General features: G+C 40.6%; 1 protein-coding gene across 1 annotated transcript in view; it reads left to right on the top strand.

Moving 5' to 3' along the window:
• Positions 1–19,960, top strand: part of RAD51B (RAD51 paralog B) — a 423,330-nt gene that overhangs the window by 251,855 nt on the left and 151,515 nt on the right. The window contains exon 9 of the mRNA XM_086613448.1: positions 11,820–11,938. Within this exon, the coding sequence (XP_086469574.1) occupies positions 11,820–11,938 (119 nt within the window). The remainder of the gene's footprint in view (positions 1–11,819; positions 11,939–19,960) is intronic.

Here is a 19,960-nt window from a genome sequence, read left to right as displayed (position 1 = left end):
TTTCCCACAGCGCGTACAATTCTCCTTGCCCTCCGACATAATGGCTCACTGCTGTACAACGCGCAAACAAATTACGTGTACTGTGGGAGCCACAACTTCTAATTTCTCTATCTTTTTGCATGCAAAAATCCAGCATTAATTACACTTTTTTTACATTTAGAGTTCCTCTTGGTTAGCTGGAGGGAGGTCTTTGTGATTAAAGGAAGCAGGTTTCACTGAGCCAGACGAGCTCTGCTCTGTCCTCTTTTTCACCTCCCCTCGGGGCAAAGACCAACAGCTTGAGGGTGACCCCTTCAAGAAGTTTCACTGAAAAGGAAGATGAGAAAGGCTGGACAGGCTTTTTCTAATGCTCTGCGCTGGAGCCAGGAAAAGGCAGCTGTTTCTAGCCTTTCTGTGGGTTTTTTTTTTCCTGGTTTTCTTTTTTTTTTTTCCTCCCCCTTTCCTGGTGGCTGAGATCTGGGCTTACTGCCATATCTGTTTGTCTGTCTGTCTCATGTTGTTTTTCTCAGAGAGCTTCAGAGGCCAGTTGCCCATAGTCAGTTGCTGGGAACAGAGGTTGTTCCTTGTATCGTCTTAACTCTCCATGCCAGAGTGTTCATGCTTGAATAGGAAACAGCAAGATCTGTCAAAATAGCCCTTTTCTTTAGGGCTTTGAGGCTGCATTCTCCACGGCCATCTGTTCCCTTTCACCCTTTTGGACAATGTTGCTATTTGAAACCAACCACTCTTTGCTCTCTCCCTTTTCCCGTGCCCTTCCCCCTGCCCCCCAAATCTGGGAAAAAGGGAAAAAAAAAAAGTTGTTTCTGGCCCTGGCTGGCCTCTAGAGATTCAACCATTTTGTAGTCCAAGGATTAAAAGTGATATTTTGCAATTTTTTATTTTTCACTGACTTTAAAAAATGTAATAGATCTCAGGAGGGAAGAGTCACTGCAGTCAAAAGATCACTTTGGATTTATGCGTTACTCTCCACAGAGCACTTTGGTGTCCTGTAGTTGCCTGATGCAGACTACAGTGAAAACTTGGCACACCTTGGAATATTTTGCATTATAGCAGGAACGGAAGGAACCTCCTATAGTTAAGGCTGTATAACTGTTTCCCTTCTAACCCTCTGTCTTCAGTCAGAAAAGCTTATCGGGATGAAATTTTCCAGTCTTGGTTGTTGTCCAAAATTGAATTTATTTGCTTAGTTTCAGATAAAGTGAGTCATTCCTTTTTGAGAATGAGATGAAGAAAAAAGCATATACCTCCTCCACTTCAGGATGGAGGACTGTACCGTGAAGAGTGGGACTGACTTGTGGAGAACCTCCTGGAAAGTCTCTGTCCATCAGGGAGTGAAGCCAGACCCCTGTAATTCTCAGTTGTTTTAACATCCTCCATGTTCTATACTGCCTCTGTGTGTGTGTGTCTAAGTACATGAACATACATGCATTTTCAGCTTTGTAAATGAGCTGGTTCTCAACAGTGAGCCACTGTGGTCTCTGCATGTACGAAAATGTTTAGACATTGATTTTACAATGAGAGGGAAGGCATTTTATATTCGTGGGTGTATTGGCTGTACAATTGGGGGGGGAAAAGTGAAAGTGCTCAATTTACATATGTCGTGAAGGTACTCCAAGCTTTGATTTCAAAGGTACTCCAAGCACTTAGATGCATCTGCTAGGTGTATGTGTAGGGTTCACCAGGTCAGCCTGGAAGACACCTCTTCAGGGAAGCGAAGCAGATGGACCTCTGTTGCACACTTCAGCTTGTGTGGCGGGCCCCTCTGCGCTCAGAAGGAGATGCAGCCAGGGAGACATGTATTGGCAAATGCAGACTTGTGGTTAAATACAGGGTACAAAATGCCACAGTCAACCCTGATAATATTCGTTGTGAAAAATAAAGGAGACTCTCGTGCTGCGTTTGATATGCAGAGTTAAAGTTGCACGTAGCATTTTTTACGTTTAATGTTTCCTAGCTTTTATGTTCCTAATCATAGCACCAAAACATTCCTTCAGTTTAGTTTTTGTGATGGATAGTATTAAGAGTTTGGCCAAATCTCAACTCCAGATGTGAACAGCTGTAATTTGCAAACAGTCATCTCTAGCCTCTAAATGTTTGGCTGACCTCTGTTTCCATGTTACAGGCTGAAAGAGAATTATTTCATCCTGGAATTTCAGTTTTGATAATTCTGGCTCGTGATCCAAGCTCTACAGCTCTAAGATTGTTGTTTTTATTTACACCTAGAGGGAATTGTTGTAACTGTTAACTATGGGACCAGTGTGAAGAACAGTGAAGTCTAGATTTTCAAAGAAATTATGATGGTCATCATGCAAAATAAAGCAGTTTGCTCAGTTTGCATACAAAAAAAAACCCAATTTGAAGTATAATTTAACATTTATTATTATTAAACATAGTCCTTGTGGTTAACAGTCCCACCCTTTAATTATTTAAAAGCCCCACATTCTTTAATTGTTGCATGTTTCAACCTTCTGTATCAAGAAATCGTCACTCACTAAATTTGAAAATGATCCCAAAAGAGAACCACTACTGAAATACTGTGCTCAGGAGTGAAAAGGACAGATAACTTAATTCGCTAGTTCAAATCCATGGAACTAGGCTGTGATCAGAAACTGTTATTTACTAAGGCTTTTTATGCTCAATATATCGAGAAAGGTCCACCACAGCGTAGGGGGAATGTCAGTGCTAGTGTTAATTGAGCAAACTCAGGTGCTGGCAGTGGTCTGGCTGTAGCAGCACAAAGCTCGCTCTGGCTTCTTAGCGGAATGTATTTACCAAGGCAGACCTTAGCGCTCATTTAAAACAGGCTTGCACACACCTACCGTCCTTTTCCATCTGCCGTGTAGGCATGCCATCAGCCTTCTCCCCAGGAAATGGACAGCCGTGTCAGAAACACCCTGGGTATGTTAGCACTAATTGGTGCTTTTATTGGCCACTTCGATGGAGAACTCAATGCTCGACAGAAACTCGACTCTCTCCCTCCTACCCCCTTCACCCTTCCGTGCCCTGACTCGCAAATGGAATTTAAGGTTCGTTTGCAGACTGGCTCCTGCCTTGCCTGGGCTGCTGCTGCTTTTGCTGCACTCTGTCAGTTTTGCGGGTGCAAGAGCTAAGCTGCCAAGACACTGTTTCTTTACCAGAGCATTTTTTATGGAAAAAAATGTAGACTATGGGAGTACAGTCTGTGTCTCGGACTGCAGCATCCTAACGTTACCGTACTGCTGTGAGCTGCGTTCTGAAACTCACTGCAGTTTCAGAGCTACATCTCCCTCTCCTCCCCCCAGATGTATTCAGTTTTGTTCTGCCTTTCTGGGATTTAGCCAGACTTCAGGCTGTTATGTAGGGGAGTTTCTTACCCCTGTCAAGGAGGAGTGTGACAGCTGGCTTATTTGGTTCTAGCCTGGAAAGTTCGGAAGTGGCAAATCCAGATGATGGGTAAACACTAGCAGAGACTGATGAAGTTTAGCAGCTGAGATTAACCATCCTGGGAAAATCAGATACGATAATGTCATGGCTGTGTAGGTCAGAGGGCCAAGGCTTGCAGCATGCAAGGCTTCAGTTGTTCTGACAGCAGGATTCTAAATCTCAGTTCTTTATTCAAGCCTTATGGGACCTACACACGTGTAATTCTAGCATTCTGCCCCCTCCCTCCTACATGCCTTCTGATTAATATCATGATCTATTTAATTCCCTGAGGGAACTTAACTAAAAAAATACAGCAATAACTTGTAGCATGATTGGTGAGGTGATAATTAAAAGCATTTTCTGGTTCACAGGGCCCTAGCATTGCCAGATGCCATGATTGGGCAAGCTTTGTTCTTCAACCTATGCATCCTTTATATGGGCAGGGAGGGAAAATTCCAGATCTGGGTTGTTTGATTTGCGTTTTTTTCCCAAAAAATTTAGAGGGATTTTTATTTTCCAGTCTTGGAGAGATAGGAAGAAGTGACTGCATAGGAGAGGTTAGATGGAAGAAGCTGCTTTAAGTTGGTGAGCAATGTGGGAAAGAACTCTGGATACTAAGAACATGGTGTAAATTAGAACAATTCCAGATTTTAGAAGAAGAGGGAATTTCTCAAGAAAAAAGGTCATTAGAAAGGGAAGGAGGGTGAGCTGACGGATAAAGAATCTATCCTTGATTGCAGAAAGGAATTGACTTAACCACTGTCTTCTACTTGGTCTTCACCATCCCTCCCACCACAGCACTACTCATTCGATCATTCGCTTTAGCAATGCAGCAACGGTAGAGCGCCAGAAGCTCAGCACTTTGTGGTGTGTTGTCAGGCCACAGAGGTAGAAGGTTTACACCAGTAAAAAGACAGTATCAATTCCAAGGAATTCCCTGATTCCCAGATTTGGGCCCTGTTTCAGGTGCTGTAAACCACCAGCTGTCTTCCCACCTCCACAGATCTCCCGAGACCTGACCATTTTGGTCATGGCTGGTAGATTGTCTGGCAAGAAATCAGACCAGCTGGATTTTCTCATTTCTTAATGTCAATTCCTTTTTTAGGTCAGCAGACAGGAGTCTCAGTACTACATTGTGTGTGCTTCTTTCTCTGTCTGTCTCTCTTAACTCAAACCAGAATCGACATGAGCTCACCGATGTCAGGGAATGAGATCCTCTGGTGCAAAACACACTGGTCACAGTGGGCATGCTGGTGTGAGACTGAAAACAAACCAGCAACTGTACAATTCTCTGGACGACTCTTCCTATGTCTTGACCTGGATAGAGGTCCCAGCTTATTTTTGGGGGGGGGGAGGGGGCGGGTAGAATAATGCTGAATATTACTTATTTGAAAAAGTATCTAATGTGTCATGGAGAATACTGAAAATCCTTATTTATATACAGTTTTGCTGGCCTGTCCCATATTTTGGTTTATTTTCCAAAATAAACCAAATATTTTTATAAACCAATATTATTAAGAGACTTAAACTGCATTCTCATGAAAAGAAGGTCTTTAGGTCAGGAACTATCTTTTTGTTCTCTGTTTGTATAGCAGTTTGCATATTGCAGATCAGAGCTCTAGGAGTCGTCACAATAGAAATAATGAATGGCTGGACAAAAGACAGCAGAAAGGTCCTTCTTCTTGATCTAATATCAGATAACACTGTAAAAATCACCCAGAATGTGTACGCAGATAAACATCAATATGATGAACAACAAAGTGTGAAAACTCACCTATTTGGGGCATATGAAATAAACCGTGTTGTCCAAAATGAGAAGTGAGCTCATTCCCTTTCTGTCACATTCACTGCTGTCTCCATCAGAACTTTGCAACTGGAGTCTGTAAGTGGCAATTTTTGATCTCTTGATGATAACTGAATCGGAACAGTCTTTTCAGTATAATCTCTAGTAGGCACTAGTGCTGCAGCAGTAGCTTAGCTATGAACTAGGGGTGGTCAAAAAAATTTCCACTAAAACTGTATTTTTTAGCTCAGGATTAGTAGGAGTTTGCAATTAATTGCTTCGCTTGCTAAGTAAGACAATACTATTTAAAAAAAAACCCCAAAACCTAAATTATCCATTATTGATTACTAAAAAATTGCCAAAAATATTTTTACTTTTTATTAATTCAAATTTGAAGTAAAATGGAATAATTTGATGTGTGCACAGATTTAGAACTAGGTGGTTTTGGGGAGTAAAATTGCCAGATTCCCTCTCAATAACAGGAGGAGAATAAGTATTTTAAAAGTTAGAATTTTTACATGGCTAGTTTTGTGGCCAAGCTTGATTTCTTACAGTAGCAACTGTAAGATGCCATATATCCTAAATAATAAAAGACTGTATGAGGGCAATGCTGTGCTCTAGGAAGTAAGTTTTGATTTTTTTCTCCTAAGATGAACCAGACTCTGCTGTTGATATGCCTGCATAACCCATTAACTGAAACAGATCTGTACAGTTGGAACAGGGAGCAATATTTCCTTTAGTGTCTATTCGTACAAATCAATAATTTGTGTTTGGTAATTACCTAGGTGTATGTATATATGCATTTTGGTGTGTGCTTTGTCTCAAGTGGGTGATGTCAAATGGTGGTCTACAGCTAGGGCCATGGCTTTAATATAAAGAACCCTTTTTTTTTGCATCCTTACTTGTTTTCTGTTAGTTTTGTGAAGGTAGAGTATATGACAGGGAGAGTATGGAACGTACATTGGCTGACCAGTGCAGAGAGTGAGATGGTCACTGCTGTAGGGTAAGAGAATCAGAGTCGCCTTTTGGCTAAAGAAAATGCTGTGGACAAGGGCTGAAAACGGCAGGAGTCAGTGCGTGGGAGTTTGAAGGGCACTGTGGTTAGTTACTTCACAGATGAGTTTGTCCTGTGGGTTGTTTTTTACTGTGTGATGGGTTTTTCCACCATTGGATATTTTTGTACTTGTACTTTCTGAGTAGGTGAAGATGGAAAAATAGACTGGCGGTTGAGGGTTTTTTCTCTGTTTTTTCTTCTCTCCCTTCTGGTGTCATTGTTAAGAGATCTGCACCAAAAATACAGACTAAATGCAATGTGGGTGAAAAGCAGTGATCTTTATGAGCTCTGCCAGCGAAAGCTGCACAGCCTGAGCAAGAGGGAAAGTACTTTCATTCTCATTGCATGGTGTGCCATTTTTGTTGAGCTCAGTAGTTTAATTCGTTATAAATATTTTCTCTGTACTTTTGGAGAGTTTTTTCCTCGTTTTTGATAAACCAGGCTTTTCGCAAGATGATTTTATGTCAACGTTCAAAAGATTTGAGGGCTTGTTGCTTCTCAGTTTTGTTATTTCACTGTCATATTGTGCATCAATCCCTTTTTTGCATTTGTTGAGTAAAAATTTTTGAATTACCAAACAGTTTGAGATTGCAAAGGGGCCCAGTGGTGGGGAAGAACCTACCTCATTCAAAATTGATATGAGAGTGTGGAAAGGGTGGAATTCATTGCTCTGTGCAGTTATACCAACAAGGAGCAGGTTATTTTTTTTTAATCATGCATTAATCTTGCATTTAAAAATGTTTTTTTAAGAAGTCTGTATTATTTGGTTCAAGATGCTGATCTAGTTATCCTAATTTTTGTAGGATGAGCCACTACTGAAACTGAAGTTCCTTCATGATTAAATTCCCTTCAACCTTTTGCAACAATTGGGACTTGGTTACATGAGGATTTAGTCTTTAAAATGGTACCTCCTTGTATGTAGAGGATGAGAAGGTCTTGGAGACCATGTCTGTACTTGTAATTCTCTGGTCAGTCATAATAAAATAATGGCAGAATCAATATTGAGCTGAATAGCTTTAGTCCTACTGTTTCCTCTGGTGAAAAACGGACAGTGGAATAAACTCACTTTCCCCATCCTGCCTCTATGTGGCATTCATCTCAGTGACAGTAAAGATACTTACAAAGGGTTTGTTTAAATTGCATCGATGGGGGGAAACAAACAAAATTTATCTAGCCCTTATGTATAAGTAGGGCCACATGGTGTTGCCCAGTTCCACTGACAACTCTTTCCGAGGCAGGGAAGCCCAGTGTGAGCCTCTTCTGCTTGGAAGCAGCGGTGCAGACCTCAGTTAAAAATCACCCTTTCTTCTTTGGTTTATTTTTCCCCTGATTGTGGAGAGGCATTTAACTTTGCATTTGACTCAGACCACAAGAAGCTTTATTTTCACTTGTGACAGCTGTTCAGCGAGAGTGAGGCGGCCAGTTCCTCCTTTATCCTCGCAATCCAGAACAGATACGGTCGCTGCTGGTGTCTTTGCTGGTGCCCTGAGGAGCTCGATTTCACAGGAGACGACAAAATAGGTACCTTATGCAGTCCTTGGCCTGTTTGCTGATGTGCCCTTTGAAGACCAGTTTAATGCTAGTCCTTTCTGTGTGAGGAAGGAAGGAGAGTTTACAAGAATTGAAATCACCACTTCATTTTACTTGAGCTCGATCTGAATACATAAAGCAGGGGGCTATCTAGACATCTTTTTGCACCCATCTAGCGTTTTCCCCCCTTCACCTTCCCTTGCTAGGATCCCATCTCTGTGCTTCTGGACACCCACTCCCTTTTCCCACATTCTGCATCCATAAACTGATATCTGCCACCTTTCTTCCTTCTGTCAGCCCTGTTTTCTTCCTCTCCCTTGTCTCTATGCCGCCTGTATCACCCATGTCCTGAACAGAAACCATCACACCAGCAGTGCCTGGAGTGCAAGCTGTGCTCTGAGCAGGTTGGGGAGATGGGAACTGCTGCCTATCAGCTGATTGCTCGTTGCTGGCTCTGCGGAAGCATCCACCCCATGGCAGGATAAGCATCTTCATGTCACAGCTGGGAGCCGTTGCTCCATACCACTGTGAAGTGATTCGGGCTGCTGGACAGTTTGGGGACCTCTGAGCAGAGACCAAAGTCCCTTATGAGCTTGTTTTCTTCTTGGGCCAAGGCTGGTCTGATACTCCCATCTCTAAGTATGAGAATGTCAGGGTTTGGAAGAGCAAGGCAATGTGTGCTGAAAAATATCACTCTCTCTTTGAAGAGTGTTATTTATCCACTTCCTTTGTCCAGTTCATTAATGACTAAGCAGTGGTTGAAATAACAAAAAAGATAAGTCTGAGGGTTTTTTTAAGGCCATGTTTGAATGTAAATCTGTTTTCTTAACATATCCTCTTTCCTTCCTCTGAGCCATTTACTATCTTTTTGTGTTTAGAGCAAGGAGAAGGAATGAAGCATGTGCTATCACTGCCCTTGAACTTCTTTGCAAAGCTGGCGCCACTTCCCCCTTGGTTTCCTTCACTCTTTGTTGGTTTTCCTCTCTGCCTAATGCATCAGCTTGCAGGAGTATCCCTTATAAAATGGAAACCTTTCCTGAGAGGCATTCCTTTCCACCCTGTAAAAAGTCTTTGCTGTAAATTTGCTCCAGGCTTACTAACCACTTTACACCAAAGTCATAAATTTGAATAACTTCACAGAAGAGGGTTTGCCTGAAAGTGGGTCACACAAACAGCCCTCTTCAGCCAGGGGCTGACACGCTATGGTAGGCTTTCTCCTGTATAATAAAATAAAATAAAGGACAGCAATTAGCGTGCTTGTTCTGCCACAAGCCTTACACCTCTAGAACTTCTCTTCACTTTGGGACAGATTTTAGGCCTGAAAGGAATGCAGAATTAGGAATTGCTATGGAACGATATCTCTATAATATCAGCAGGTGACTCCAGGCATTTAACCACTTAAATGCCCGGCTCAGGACTGCAACAGCAAGGTATTTTTCCTCCTGTTAGCTAATAGCAGAGGAACATAATTTGAGGGAACTTTGGATGTGAATTTTGTGACTGTTTTATGCCAGCAGTAGCTACTTCTGGAATATCTGTGCTTTTTTCTGTAGTCAGAGTTCCCCAAGCAGCAGTGGGTGAATTGTTTCTCAGTGGTGTAGAGTGGTGGCTTCCAGCAGCATACAGGGTGCAGTTACACCAGCTGTGAGGGGAACACCTCCACCAACCAGAATTCATTATTAGCTGCCTCACTTGAATTTTGTGATTCCTACTCATTTCTAGCAGATGGGAAAGAAGGGCAATGTTGACTACAGTAGGAACTTGTAGCTTATTCCACATGACAAAGAGAGAATTGCAAAACTTTAAAGCTGCTTCACTGTCTTTTGTTCTGTCTTAGCTTGTTTGTACAGTAATGGCATTTTACTTTTGTGGTGTAAGTACAAAACCAAAAATTTGTAGAACTTAACTTAATTAAGTAACTTGGTTTAAATCATTTCAAGAGAATGGAACAAGACCTTCCAACACTCTGCTTTAACACTTGAACCTGTTCTCTCCTCCAGCTGGCAAATTAGATCCAAAGTGTAGATGAAGAGAAATTATTGTCAGCACATCCACCTTCCCAACAGACATGGGTTATACAATTAACAGAATAGCATTCCTAATACTGAAACTTCTGGTTAGGTGCTCCTGCAGTGAGTTATTCAAGTGGAAGTTTGATGCTTGTCAAGATATTAATACCTTTGTTTTGAGGAAAGAAAGGCATCCATCCTTACCGGATGGCACAGCTGTAGCCTATTTTCAGACTAGAACAGATGATGTTCTAGTCTGAACTCACAGTGAGTCTGAACTCACGTCGCAGTGAGTTCCCGTGGTGTGGGAGGTAATTCAGACAAGTACAGAGCCCAGTCTCCAACCAAACTATAGGCTTGAACCAGGTGCGTCGCTCATTTCTTTTGTAGACCTTAAGCATTTAACAACTTAATCCAAATCCAGTTGATGTTAACTGTACCTTGTATTACTTGAGAGGGTAGGTTTGAGACCTTCAGCCGAGTCCTGTAGTGCACTGTGGTCATTCCAGGCCCTTCTCTTCAGCCTGCTGCTCTCCTCTGCCTAATGCAGTCTGATACGGTGTCCTTCTCATTGCTTGCAAGCTACCGGCAGTGATACAAATAATGATTATCACTGCATGCCAACACTTTTAATCTTAACATTTAATGGATATTTTTCCAAAATAAAAGCTTTAGTGAATGAAGAAATTATGTTTCAGCTCTGAATAGTTGGGGGAAAAAAGTAACAAAACCCACAACCTTGCAAATGTAAAAGCAGTGAAGAGTTTAAATCTTTGAATCTTCTAGAAGCTCCACTGGGTCTTGAGATGACTTTGTCATCTCAGTGCGGTATTGCTTCCAAAACCTAGTACTTATAATTTAAGTTTCAGTATTAACTGTTGCATTACTGATCATTTTGACGGAAACATAAGGCTGCTCTGAAGCTTGTATTGCAAAGTAAGCGTCTGGTCTAACTTTAATTGACTTAGTTGACAAGGATTTCATGACTGTCCTGGGGAAGCAATTTTGTTTGTTGCCTTTGGTTCTCTCATTCAACTTCAGGCCAACACTCACTGCTTTTTAACAGTATGGACCGTCTGTCTCAAGTAATTCAATTTTCAACTTGCACATGATCATTTATACCCACATAACAATTGGGATTTTGTTTCTGAATTTCTTTGGTTTGTCTGGCTTGCTCTGTTCTTGAAGTGTAATTTGAAGTACAAACAAGTCACTCATCTATCTGTCCATCTTACGCAGAACTTGTGGTACATATATACATACATATACGGGCACCTACCTACCCGTATATGTATGTATGGGTCTCTGGTTTCAAGATGAGAAAGCTCAGGTGCAATGGCAGTGCAGCAAGCTGAATCATGTGGCATTATTGGAAACACTTCTATATGTTGTCTTTGCTGATTGCAGCAAAGTGCAATCTTTATGTTGTCTTTGCTGATTGCAGCAAAGTGCATTTTCCTCCAGGGTTATATAAAGTTCATATGACTTCAGAGACACCAGAATGGTATTTACAGCTAAGGGGCTCCCTTCTTTGCAAATCTGAGAAAATATGTGGGATGCCTGATGGCATGAAGCAGCATTCTGATTTTTCATCAGGGTATTGTGGCACCACACTCTGCTCCTTTAGCTTCCCCTTCTGTTATGTCATTATATGCTGTCAATCTGCTGGCCTGCTTCTCTCTCCTCTGTGCCCATAGAAAGCTGGTTTGCTTGGGCATAGTATGTCTAAAGAGGAAAAGGCAAGTGTCCCCCGTGCATGGTACACCTCAGATATTTAGAAAATATACTGGCCTCTCCAAGAAGGTAGGTACTGCTTGCAATATATCCTTAATTCTTGGCATTTTGTCTAGGTATCAGAGGGTAAGATGGAGAACTCCTACTGCAGTTGTATAAATAAATCAGAAAGGTAGGAAATTCATGCGATAGTACCAGTGGTGTTACCTAGCTTAGGCAATGATCTGAGATGACTGATTAGAGTTTCCATGATGAACTCTTCTCTGTGGCACAGTCCTGATGCAGTTTCTTTCATATTTATCTTCAGGAGGTTCTGGAAGTGGGAAGAGGGAATCTGGTTGTGTGATAGCAGCCCTTGGCAACACATGGAGTCACAGCGTCAACACCAGGCTCATACTGCAATATCATGACTTGCTGACAAGACAGGTGAGAACTTAATTTAAATAAGGCTACATCAACAAAGCTCGGTCAGATGGGTTAACTGTGTCCTTCAGCCCCTGTGGTTATGCAGTGTGTGTTAAGAACCTGGCACTCTACAGCCAATTGCTTATTTGGGGTGGGAGGCAGTCAGTGTCCTTTGCTATTCAGGGATGGCTGTTCCTCTAGTGCTTTCCTGTGTTAGGATGGGCTTATCTGAGTCACAGGACCTAGGGTTGGACTGTTGGCCCAGGCGTACAAGTTACTTGAGCTTTTAGTGCTCTTCATGTTATGGGGATGAAGGGTAATCCTTAAAGTGCTTTCCTGCACAGGGATTTTGGGGCAGGAGTAGGAGGCTAGTCTTTTCAGTGCTGTGATTGTTTTGCTGTCATCCTTTCCACTCTTTGTGCCAAATTTCGACTGTGACCATTAGAACAGGGAGCACTCTTATCTTCTGCACCTACTATTTGCAAGTGGAAGCTTGCTGCCTGAACCAGTAAGGTTAACTTTTAGCAGTAAGTATGGTACCAATTTTCCAGAAGTATGCCTGCAAAAAGGAGAATATTTACCCCTTTCATTAAGAGACTTCATGCTTTTGAGTGAAATACAGTAGCGTTTTTGACTGCAATCTTCATGTCTTAATTAAAAAAAAAAAAAACTGTGTGAAAAAGTAGGAGGCAAGACATTTGGGGTTTGATTGAGGGAATAACTTTTTTTTTGTTTATTAAAAATGTTATAACCCATTATTTCATCTGTCTTTTGGGATATCTATGGTTCTAATCTCTTTTGGCTTTGTCTACCCTGTTTTTGCATTGATGTAACTCTTTCCAAAGGCTGAGACCCTCAGTCTTAATGTTATTGGTTTTCTGCCCGTTAAAGTAGAGAACTGTCAGCAAGATTACTACATGAAATTTGTACCATCTCACTCCTATAGCATTACCACCCACATATGTTCAAATTGGTACTCCTGGTTTTACTGCTACAACACGAGACTTCCTGCTTTGAGGTTGCAGTCTTTAGAGCCAGAGAAGAGGAAGCCATCCTGTTTTATTCTGCTTTATTTTTATTTTAATTCTAATGATGGCACCTCTGTTCCTGTGAGTAGTGAACACTGTGAAGCAGCGGTAGTCCTCTGGACTCTCAGGTAGCAGATTAAGTGTGTCAAATGCTGTTAGAAAAGGCACCTTCTGGACTTGCTTCTGAAGACTGTGCGCAGTTGTCTAGAAACATACTCTTACTGCTGCTGCTCTTCTAAGTTCTCTATGTTCTACTTCTTATTCTGTCTGTAATGTTCTGCTTTTCTACATGTGTGTGCAAAATACAAAGCTGCTTACAAATTTCCTGGATCGCTGTGGAGGTACATGAGAGGTGGAGTTGGCAAAGGGAAAAGGGCACAAACTGGCCTCTGTGCTACTTCATGATGCACAAAATCAGCTAAAAAGGATTGAGAATATTCCTTTAGTGGTGGAAGGAGGGAGCAGTTTTCCTAAAGAACGTTCGGATATTAAATGTAGTTTTTCCTGGTTTTGTTTGGCAAGTAATAGATTGCAAGTGTATGAAACATTGTTTTCAAGCCTTTAAAATTCCATTATAAAAATATATATTATGATCTGCTTAAAAAAAAGTGTTTTACTCTGCTGCTAGCTAAGTTTATCAGCTGCACCATCTTGCTTGCATGGGAAGCCATGGGCTCATTCATTTTTAGTTAAGCAGAACAACTAAATCTTCAGTGAGGAAAAACAACCTTAAAGTAAACATTAGTATATATTTATTAAAAGCAAAGTAATTTGAAACAGAAGCGTGATATAAATAGTCATAGCTCTGTGAGGTCCAGGAATGAAATGGGATATGTCCATGATGTCTTGTATTTTCCTGTTGCTGATCTCTGTGTCCTTTTTTTAGATAAATTCTCTTTTCTTAAAGTCGTAGAAGTCTTTCAGCTAGACATGCAGTTTCCAGTTGGAGGAAGGCATCTAGAATTACCCTACCTGTAGCAGCACTGTATCGATTAAATTACTGTAAGTTTTACACACATATGTTCTTTCATAATTGCTTTATACCCACTTTCAGAAATGAATTGTGAATAAAGGTGGCTCAGTTCTTGAGATGCCATTTCAGTCATCGTAAGGTGGTTCTGCCAGGAGGTATTGGATATCAGTGCTTTGAAAATCAGCACTTTTTAAGGAAGCTTAACTTAGAGGTCCAAAAATTCCCAAGTCAGTAATCACTTTTACAAATTCTCATATTACTGTATTAAAAAAAAAAAAAAAAAAGCCTGTGATTATCTGTGTAGTTTTAAAGTGAAATTCTACCCCAGGAAATTACTGAAAGCACACAGTTGTTCCAGAGATTTGGGTGAAAAGTAGTGCAAAAACAAGCTTTCCCTGCCTTTCACAATTTGTAACCCTGCAGAATCAATACTGTTCAAGGAATTGTCTCCCTCTTGAGATGCACTGGGCCACGAGGCCCAAGGGTCGTATTCTTCAGAACATGAAGTGACAATGTAATTGTTAAGGAGGATTCAAGCAGCAGTTTTCCAGAACCGTGCTATCTTCTGGACAGGACAGGCCACTGGGCTGCTAGATGCTTGTTCTTAGTCATGCAGTATTTGTTTCTGGGAAAGCTTGGGGATGTAGTCTCTGTTCCCAAAACTTTAGGGAATGCCAAGGCAGCAGGTGGCAGAATGAGTATGCAACAAATCTAGGGAAATTAAGCACAGAATTCCTACACAGGCATTTTTTTATATATTAAGTAAAAGATTCCTTCATTTTGTTTGTCCAGCAGACATTTTTTCAGCCAACTATCCCTTTTTCCACCCCACCCTCTGTATGTCTGGTGAACATTAATAAGACAGCAGCCAATTCAGCAAAGTAATGAAATTTCTGGGACATCCTGCCTGCCTTAAAATCAATTAGGTTTGCTTTATTGCTTGGACGGGAACAGGTTTTTGAACAAACAGATGAACTTTCCTCTTTTGCCTCCTCCTAGAAGCCAGTGTTCTGGTTTTGGTTTCCTCTAGGACAGAAGGAATGACACTGGGGGAGGGCAGAAGGGGGGTTCCAGGCTGCATTTAAATTCATTATGACACCAAAACCCACAAGCATGGACTACAGCATAGGAGTCTTTTGACTGCTGAGGTGAGACTGAGCTGCACAACTTCCACAGCGACACAGTGGCATAAGAGCTTGGGAGAACACAGGAAAAGTTAATTGTTTCCCACAAATGGGTTCATGAAGGGAATTTGTTATTACCTTTATGATTACTGATACTTGGTTCTCCCTAAGCACTCTTGTAAGTAGTTAACCATGACATTTGTTTTCCTGAAATCCATGCATAAGCATGCAGACCCTTTGAGTTTGGCCCAAAACCAACAGGGCTGCACTGGAAACAGTCAGACTCCTCAGTTACCCCTATGTGTGTAATCATCCTTCTTTCCTGGACTGGAGTCAGCAGGCTCCAATGTTACTGTTTTCATGCGTTCTCAGCTGTCCGTGGGGGCCAGCATGATAGAGTTAATACATTGACTTGCTATAGTTAACGTTTTATTCTTGTCTGTTGGAGACAGGGTGCTGGATTAAGTGAGACACAGGCCAGATCTGATACTGCAACTTCTATGGGCTCGGTTTAGTTTATAGTTTTCAAGGGATTTGTGAGACTCATAGCATTGTGTTAATGTCTGTAACGTGTTTTCAAATTTTCAGATGGAAAGCACATATAGAAGTGTTATTTTATAACAAATCAATGTTTTCCTGCAGTATTTTCAAGGAAGAGCATTTAGGATTGAGATATGGGCTGGAGCTTTCAAGCTGTGCCAGGTGAGCTGTTGTGCAGCAACTTCCCTGCTTCAGGTGAAGTGTTTCAAATGCATAAGGGTATGGTGACTCATTCTTAAAGAAATAAAACAAAACAAAACTCCCTTCTCTCATTCAGACTAGTGCCAGACATAACTTTTGTTGTGTCCTTGGTTACAGACCAGCTGTTTTGTCTTGCTCTGCTTAATATCATACAAATAAGCCCTGAATAAGCATTCAAAAATTACAATGGTGAAGTAACCATGGTACTCAGTGGCGTGGGGAAGGGCTGGGAGAGAGCCGAGGGGAGTGAGGATGAAGTTTTACATTTATGTGACTTGCTAAGGCCAATTGCTATGATCTTTACCTTAAATTTTTTATAATTTTAGTGAAGCAGTTCTTTCAAATGGTACAGATGTTTGGCTCTAACTCTGCCAGTCATTGAGAAAATATATTAAAAATAGAAATAATGTAACTTGCTGCAGTCATGATGGTTTCAGAGCATAAGTAAGACCAGATTTCTCTCCCTGTAGCTGTTGGATAGCTGCCCCATTTTAAAGATAACACCAGGTGAGGCTTTAATCTATAAAAAGAGAAGAGAGTGAACCACTGAAAATAAAACAATTAAAAACAAAGCAAGAAGGCTGTGGAAGAAACACACACTAAATACTAATATATGGGTTTAACACTTTCTAAATTTTGCTAATAGTCTGGAAGATAGCAAGTACAGTAACGAAGTTTGGAAATGGCATCCAACTTTTGTGTGTTGAAACATAATGGAAGATTATAGCCTCATACTAGAAAGGGTTCTGATTATTTTAGTGAGATGGTAATATTTGCTGGAGAGTAAGAAGAGGCAATGAAATGTAATCGGGCAGAACATGTACTGAAGTCACTCTGAGATGGAGGGAATAAAGGGAAAAATGCAAACAGCATTGGCATATTTTCTTCTATTAACTTCATAGCACTTACAGCTACCTACTAAAGCAAATGGAGAAGACTGCAATGAAATAACCCATATTTTTAGTAATCTTAAACATAGTTTTGGAGTCAGACAAGGAAGATGGAGGTGGCCATTCGTGTTGAGAAATGCAAATGGAAAGCTTTTCACCTACTTCAGTGGGAGCAGAGGAGAAGCTGGTTTAGTCTTTGACACGGTGAGGTGAGAAAGAGCCCATAGAGAACTGGGCAGTGAAATCAGTGTTTGGCCAAAGGAGGTGGGTGAGAATGTGCAAAAGTTGCACGTCGTTATGTGTAAGGCAAGAAGTTGCCTTGTCTTTACCTTGTCTTCTGCTGAGCTAGGATTTGGGGAGACTCAGAAAAAGAAGTCCCAGTATCCTAAACAAAAACAGAAGGAAGTTCTACGTGTGGGTTTTTAGAAGCATGAAGACAAATGAAGAGTGCCATTCAGCAGCTGCGATCCATGTTCGGAAAACCTGTCTCTATATGCTACATGAATTTTGTGCATTGTACAGCAATGCAGATTATGTACATAGTACAATAATTTTTCTGTCAAGTGTTTAGATGTGAGAAAATCTGCAGATGGCAGTGGATAATGAGCTCCAGTAAGCAGTGATAGAAAAGGGATGTGGCTATTGGTTTGTTTTAAAATGGAAGTGGTGTAAATTATGTATCTGTTCTAAGCCATCTTATTATATAATGTGCTTATCTTATGGAAAATTATCTCTTTGAAAACACGAAGAGAGTTTGGGTGTTTTTTTAAGATCAGAATGATGATATAGAGTCATGCAAGGGATAGGAAATTTTACAGGAAAGTAGATTTTTTTCAGGTGAGATTAATTTTTTTATGGTTCTCCATTATGGAGTATGCTGCTTTGGAAGAAATAGCTGTGGAAAGACTGCAGGAGCACATATTTGAATTCTGCAAACCCTTCCATTTAAAGACATGCTGTTTTTTTCTAGGATACACACTTTACTTCAAAGACTTCTGCCTCACCTCTGCTATCATTTGAATATTTTGAATCAAGACACTATGAAAGGTTGTTATGGCCTCAAATTTCCATGCATGTGTACAAACCATGTCCTTTAAAATATATAAATAAGAAGCTTATGGGTTTTTTTTTCTGATTAAAAAGGCTCTAGACTGATAACCCTTACGACAGAAAGCTTTTGCTTACCCGTAGATCATATACAAGCATAAGCAGCAACATGAACTTGAGCTTCATGTGAACAGGATGAAACTGGACACGATGCACAACTGTAGCATAAACAGATGATTATCAACACAGTATGATACTGACTTAATCCAGCGAAAGTGCCAAATGAAAGGATATCATAAAAATAGAGAAGGTTCATTAACAAGTATTTGGAGCTCAAACATCACTAGGTCACTTACTTTCCTGACTTGTGTGTTTGTTCATGTCTCTGCAGTAAGCTTCCTTCTTAATGGACTTGTGGGGGATGGTCATACAATATAAACATCACCATAGCCCGGTCTGCATTAAATAGGACTGGATTTATGGCCCTCTCCTCTTAACAGGACACTTTTATGGAGAGAAAAATGTTTCCATCGTTCTGAACAAGAATTCATTTACTCAGGTGCTCATATAGCACTAATCAATTTGTTATCCAAGAGTCTAAAGAGAAATGAAAGGACCCTAGATGAAATGGAGAAGAACAGAAGAAAACCTTTAAATAGTTCATCTTCTTCTCTGTCCTTTTTCTAATAAGCCTTGCAGGTTTTCTTGATGAAGATTATTCTAACGTCAGATTGACAAAATATAGCAGCAGCTGTGCAAACTTCAAACTCATACATCTGTAGTTCAAAGCATCCTAAACAGAGAACCAGGAACATCTCGGAGGCAGAGAGGCAAACTCAGTGATTAAGTCTGAGTCTTCCTACCAAGGCTGGTGGCAGAGGTACTTTCTGTTTGATATCTTTGACTGATGGGCCAGTCAGCTCTCAGAGGAGACTCCTCTTTGGTTGCTGCTAACCTACACTGGTTACCATGTGTTAACCATCTCATAGTATGTTATATTTTCAAATTACTATACAAGCATTTGCTGACTGATCTCTGCAATGCCCATGCCAGGTGCTCATAACCGAGGAAACTGAGTCATAAATATGTAACTGGCCAGAGTAAATCCTTTGCAGCTTGGAGCAGAGCTGAAGTCTCTTCATTGCCACTTATATACCAAGAAGCTTGATCTTACTTAACTTTTACTGCCTCTGTTTCAGGCACTTAAAAAGTCTTTTTACCTTCTTGTAGTATGTAGTCTCTCAGCTGTGAAGGTATTCCTGCTTCCCTCTCATATTTTCTCTATAGATTAATTCACCCACTGAACTAGTTTTAACTATGGTCACTGACTTCTCTTCTGAATCTCTCTCCTTAGCATGCCATAAATTTTTCTTCATCAATGTTCACTATTAATAAAAGGTTAATGAAGCTAAGACTGTGGCTTGAGCTTTACGGTAAAATTCTCTTTCTGCTTCCTTGTTTCCAGTTGCTGTTGATACTATAGCTGATTTTTCTAAGCCTCAGCTCTAGAAACCACCTTGCATTCCTATTTTGCAAGTTCTCAACAAAATGAGTAGCTAGCACTTACATTTTTAGATTATTAAAATGCTTGTCCAGACTCTTATCTTCCATATTGGTTGATAATTTCTAGTATTATCAACCCTCCTTTTTTTCTCCCATCTTCTAGACATACCACAGAAAATAGAACTGTTACCTTTGAAAGAGACCTACTTAGTCACAGTGATGTTATTGTTTTAATTTTTACATATTTTCTCAGTTCCATAACTGGGAAAATGACCTTTTGCCTTGGTCTAGTTGTGCACCTTCATGTTAATCAGATAACAAATTCTCAGAAATTGGGGCTATGTCTTCTCTTCTTTATTGGGAGCCACTTAAAGGTCAAGATAGGAGGGGTAAGATTAACAGAATCTGTTCTGAATATAAACAGAGAACTTCAGTCTGCGATGCTGTTAATCCAACGCACTTTACAAACACTGTATTTACAGTTCACTAAAACATCAAAAAAATGGGAGAGAGAAAAAAACAGATATGATTTCCAGGCTCGGGTCTGAATTGTCTGAAGAATGCTCTGTTTGTAAGCTTAAGCCCCTGTGCAGAGAGGGAATGAACACAAATTCTAATCCTGTTTATACAGAATCACTTTTCTGAGTTTGATTGGACTTCAGTGTGAGTTTTCCCCTCAAAACAGAGTGGAATTAACCACTCTGGCAGAGAGGGCAGATTGCATCATCAATATCTGA

This window comes from Tauraco erythrolophus, chromosome 6, assembly GCF_009769465.1.
Source record: "Tauraco erythrolophus isolate bTauEry1 chromosome 6, bTauEry1.pri, whole genome shotgun sequence".
In the NCBI taxonomy this organism is placed as follows: domain Eukaryota; kingdom Metazoa; phylum Chordata; class Aves; order Musophagiformes; family Musophagidae; genus Tauraco; species Tauraco erythrolophus.
Note: the sequence above shows the minus strand (reverse complement) of the source record. Positions and strands in the feature narration are given on the sequence as shown.